This window comes from Morus notabilis, unplaced genomic scaffold, assembly GCF_000414095.1.
Source record: "Morus notabilis unplaced genomic scaffold, ASM41409v2 Scaffold823, whole genome shotgun sequence".
In the NCBI taxonomy this organism is placed as follows: Eukaryota; Viridiplantae; Streptophyta; class Magnoliopsida; order Rosales; family Moraceae; genus Morus; species Morus notabilis.
The window spans coordinates 1-5,080 of record NW_010366474.1 but is presented as its reverse complement, the minus strand read 5'-3'; the positions used below and the strand labels follow the sequence as shown (position 1 = coordinate 5,080).

At 36.2% G+C, this 5,080-nt stretch overlaps 1 protein-coding gene across 1 annotated transcript; it reads right to left on the bottom strand.

The window, feature by feature from the left end:
- Positions 1–214: 214 nt before the first annotated feature.
- LOC21412516 (phosphatidate phosphatase PAH2) lies at positions 215–5,074 on the bottom strand. Its single transcript, XM_024173616.1, has 12 exons — positions 5,067–5,074; positions 4,024–4,879; positions 3,151–3,539; positions 2,932–3,005; positions 2,585–2,669; positions 2,223–2,309; positions 2,043–2,115; positions 1,415–1,458; positions 1,107–1,235; positions 930–1,028; positions 675–810; positions 215–483 (listed from the first exon to the last, which is right to left on the bottom strand). The coding sequence occupies exons 2-11, from the start codon at positions 4,628–4,630 to the stop codon at positions 754–756; spliced, it is 1,644 nt and encodes a 547-aa protein (XP_024029384.1). The 5' UTR covers positions 4,631–4,879; positions 5,067–5,074; the 3' UTR covers positions 215–483; positions 675–753.
- Positions 5,075–5,080: the final 6 nt, after the last annotated feature.

Sequence of the window (5,080 nt, the reverse complement as noted above, 5' to 3'; positions counted from 1 at the left end):
TTAAAGGCTCCTGTTATCTGTAATAATCAACGTGCCTCCCTCTCCCTAAGTTTCTTGTCGTTTTCTACTTAGACCACATATCCACTTATTGCTTATAGCGTTTACTTGGAAAGTAATTGTGGTGGATCTGCGCGGATTTTGTGTTCTATGTGTTTTTCTCAAAAAAAATAAAAAATAAAAAATTAAACATTAATTTAACGTTTACATACAGGCAAAAAAAAAAAAAAAAACATGTGACTTCCTACCCTTACTGACATATTCTCCTGTCCTTGGATCGCATGGCCCATATATATACAAATCAGAAATTGGTCTGTTTTTGAAGCACTCGACCAAACAAAAATACAAGCAAAACGAACAACAACTGATCTTCTTTCTGAGACTTTGTATTAGCTGATTATTTTCACTTCTATAGTTGCAGATCAGCTCGTGTTGTACAAAATTGAACGTTTGTATATATAGCCTTGGCCGCTTCTGATCTGAACCCTGAATAAATGCCACCAAAACGTTATTATACTACTGCACTTTTGTAATCTTATTATTGTATCAACTTTAAGTTTAAGATAACTGGATTTCTTACATTTTCTCCCATTCCCTAATTTGTTTTCAGCTCCAAATTTTATAACTGAATTCTGACTAATCAGTAAAAAAGTTCCAAAGTTAAAATCAGGACTTACGAGAACGATTTTATAATAGCTGCGCGACGGCGTTCCTGCATTTTGATGAAGCTGAAGCACTCGAGCTTCTTTGAAGGCTTTAAACATCAATTATTGGCGGCGGAAGTTTCCAGAAATTCCATGAATTGAAGTCCTCCTGTCAATTAAATTAAGACTTAGAACATGGGCCAAAAGAAATCCCCTCAAGATTAATGGAAGGGAATATTAATATTTGAAAAACTGTCCCAGAACATAACAGGGCTGCAGAAGCCGGACCTGCTCAAATGATGTCGCCAGTGGAAACATATCGTTAACAAGAGCGTGAAGGGATTTGTATGATTTCGTGTCGAGACGGCGGTTTACAGCAACCTCTCCCTACAAGCTTAAAATGTTAGAATAGAAAGATGAGACAAATCTTTACAATTATGATACTAGTATGAAGGGTCTTTTTACCTTTGGATTGACGATGAAGATTTTTCCTTTTGGTAATCCAACCTTAAGGTAGCTGATTTCATCAGTATCCCTATTTCCAAAACCAGCATAGAAAGGATTGCAATCAGGAGGAAACAATGACCTGATCTCCTGGAAGAAAAAAAAATTGCAGAGATGAAGTTATCAGCCAAAATAAAAATAAAAAAAAAATAAAAAACAGAGAGAGAGAGAGAATAAAAAAACCAAATATTATTAGGAGTCCATAAATAAGATTATGGTGCTGAAAGAAAGAAATGAATCTGTCAAGATAAAGATAATCAGAAACTAACCTCTAAGCATGAAATCTTGAACTCATGAGGAGCCCTCCTGATAACTGAGGAAAAAAGAGCATTTCTTAGTCCAGGCATTGTTCATACAAAATATTCAAATTATTTAAATGTGAATTATATAAAGTAACTGCAAAAGCATTCATGCAAGAATTATATGTGAACTTAATTCAGGTGAGTTGTAATAACCAGAGAATATATATGCTTCTGCAGACAGTAACATTTGGTACTAAGAAAAGATATCAATCAAAAACTTTCAAAGAATTGCCTCTCTTCTTGTTTGAGAACAAGGAAGATGATAAACCTGAAGAGAAATGTTAACAAATAAAAACCGAAATCTATCAATAAGAATTCTCAGGGCTCTTCCTGATAGAAGAAAAACACAATTTCATATGTCCGCCTCAGAACAACGTTTGGCTGTAAGAAGAATACCGAAATGGAATTTCTCATTCTTTGCATGGACTCTACATAGAAGACGGTTGTTTGAAAAGCTTACAAGGTCAAAAATAATAAATAACACAAGGAGAATAGTACTATTCCATCCGTTTTCATTCCAAAAATTTTAAACTGATATGAAAGAAACCATGAAGTTGTGAAAGCACAATGCAAAAGCAATAACAATAATACTTACCTTCTCGATAAAGAGAAGGAAACAGCCCATCAGGGGAAATAACTACAGGCCCATCCGGTAAAGCCTTTCCATCCTGAAAATGTGGAACAAAATTATTGAAAAGAACTTGTCCGGTTTTCTCAAATTTCATGTCTTAAATTAAAACAAAGAATAGTTGACAAATATGTTCTTTTCCCTCACCTGCTTAAGGTTGAACAGAAATTGCCTTGTGAGGTAGGCCTGTGAAATTGCACGAGCGCTAAGAAAAAGCAATTGATATCCATTTTCCTGAAACCCGTGAAAATAACTTACTGGTTCTTGCTAGTCATCAATTATAGTGTGGAGAAAAGATAAAATATTTGGGTTATAAACAACCAAACAAGGAAATAATACTGGCATCACTATACACCATATGACAGAATAAGTAGGCTAATAAGCAAATTCCAAATAAAATTAGTTGGTTGAGGACGAGACCGACCTATGAGATGGTCTAAAGCCAAACCCATCAAAGTTTCTACATGTGCTGTAATGAAGGAACAAAATCTTGAAATCTCAAAACAAACCTTAATGGCTGAAAACAAATGTGCAACACCTAAATGTGACCAATCTACTCCAACCAGGGGCATAAATTGACCCAGAACATCAGATCTGTAACACCAGCGAAAACATGGGGATCAGACAATTCAAGAAAAATCTTGGAATTTATACAATGAAAGCTTAAAAAGTAGGTCATAAAGAAAAGTAAAGAGAAAGTATTGGAAACAACTAAGAACTCCATTCTAGCAGCATTTATATGTTCCATGAAATATCTCAAAAAGAAATGCAATATAGAAAGCTTAAACCATTCTGTTTTAGAACACAATGTATTAAAAGTTCCAGTCAAATTAGAAAGACAGAGAAACAGAATTACCTAGTTATTGTTCCATCAACATCTGAGATTACTATTTTAGTGTTCCATTTCCACAGATAAATTCTGGCATCAACCTATTGAACAATACAATTATGTGCAAGTGCTCGGCCAAAAAAAGTATACAAATAACACGAAATGGAGAGGAGATTTTAAGTAAGAAAAATTTGGCAAGAGAGAAGACCAAAAAATAACAAAAAGAAAAAATTAAAAAAAAAAAACCTGTTGTTTCCCCAACATGGGAGTCAAGAATGTAAAGGTTATGGTATTCCTTCCTTCGTTCAGATTCAGAGATGCCAGCTGTTCAGATGTTGGACAAAGGACCCTTACCATTTTCTTTACCGCCTTGCTTTCAAGCATATTTTTACCTTCAATCACGCCCATCTTGATCTCTGAAGCATTTACAACGTCTGAAGTTGTGACATCAGATAGAACTGATTGCATGGCCTTCCGTGATCTCGAGCGCCTGAAGGAGAAAGGCCACAGTCTCCAGTTTCCACTTGGAGAAATACTTTCTTTTGATGGATCTCCTGTAATAGTTTTCTCAACCTGGTTAACAGCCATCGTGCCTTTTGGTTCTAGTATTTGTGCACCTCCAAATGAAACCATTCCTTAAACAATAGGAGCAGCCGCATCCCATGGAAAATATAAACCGTTAATTCTCACAACAAACCTATCATCTTTCACAAACCTCGGGCCTAGGGAAGTAAATTTCTCAAGCTCCAGTTTTTCGGCGTCAAATGCTTGAGAAGGGGCATCAGGCCCCAACCCTTTGTAAAACAAGTGTTTGCAAAGAGAAATTTCTGCAAATAACACAATTTGTTTTCCTACAGCTTCCTAAACCCAAAGAATAATGAAGCTATTCCATTTAGCTTGCCATGTCAAATACAACTTGAAACTAACAACAAAAATAATCCAAAAAAAAAAGTGAGCTAATTGGTAAATGGTTCCAAACACAGGGTGGGAATATATCATTTCTAGGGTGAGTACAATAACGTCAACTTGTCCACAAAAGAAACAAAATTTGGAAGCGCCACATCTAATCACTCTTGAAATGTGAGAGAATATTAAGTAAAAATAGCGACAATGTCTTACCAATTGCAGGATTGAAAGGAATGTCTTTGAGCTCCCCAGTTACCAGGGCATCCTTGATATCTAGCAGCTCTGCCGCGAATTGGTGCTCTTCATTTCCGTCTGCTATTATAGAGCTCAAATTATCTTTGCTTTGCATTGTCCACTTCAGGGGTTCGGAATTTGAATCCAGTGAATGGCTTAACCAATGATCATCATGTCCACCAAAACCATCAATCTGAGACCAAATAATAGGCAATGATTCTGCCATCCGCCCAACTTCCTTGATAGCGGCCTTATGACTTCTAGTAATACCTATGGGACTTGATGCTACCCTCATATTTCCTGTCGAGTTCTTCGAATCAGGTGATTGATTATCTTCAACAAATTTTTCCGGTGGTGAGTGTGATTGATCGGTATCCAGCTCTTCAGTGCCATCTGGGCTGCATGAGGGGAAATTTTCTATATCTATATATCCCGGAAATCCTGATTCCATTATCTGGATTTCACTGCTTTTAACTTCGTCAAAGACACCAAAAAGAAGTTGTTCTGCCTCTAGACTAACTGATGGCAGTATATTTATTGCTTCTGTTCTTTCGGACTCAGAAGAAGGTGAACCTTCAACCTTCATATTTTCCTCATCGTCAAATTGGCGAAATGAGTTAGTGAAACTGGAAATGGTGCAGAGATTCTGTGGCTCAACTTCTTCACCTGAACCACTTGTTGGGTTCGTGTGAATGATTTGAGCATAGGATTCTGGCGCTATTAATGGCTCAGTGCAATAACATAAATGATTTGTTTGCTCTGAGGAACCATTAGGCACCCCCACCGTTGGCACCTCCAGTTGAAAATCTTCCAAGTGTTGTTCAATAACTGTATCCTGATGAAAATCTCTGTATACCTCAGTCTCAATAAAAAAAGTCAAAACTAATACTAATTGAAAAAACAATTTTAGCTAAATTTGTAATCAAGTTATGCAAAAAGTATCTCTAATCCATTAAGTAAGTCAATGCAATCATTGCTCAAATGATTTTTCCTAACATAACAGGTCCTAATAGAGATATTACCTTAGAGAGCGGTT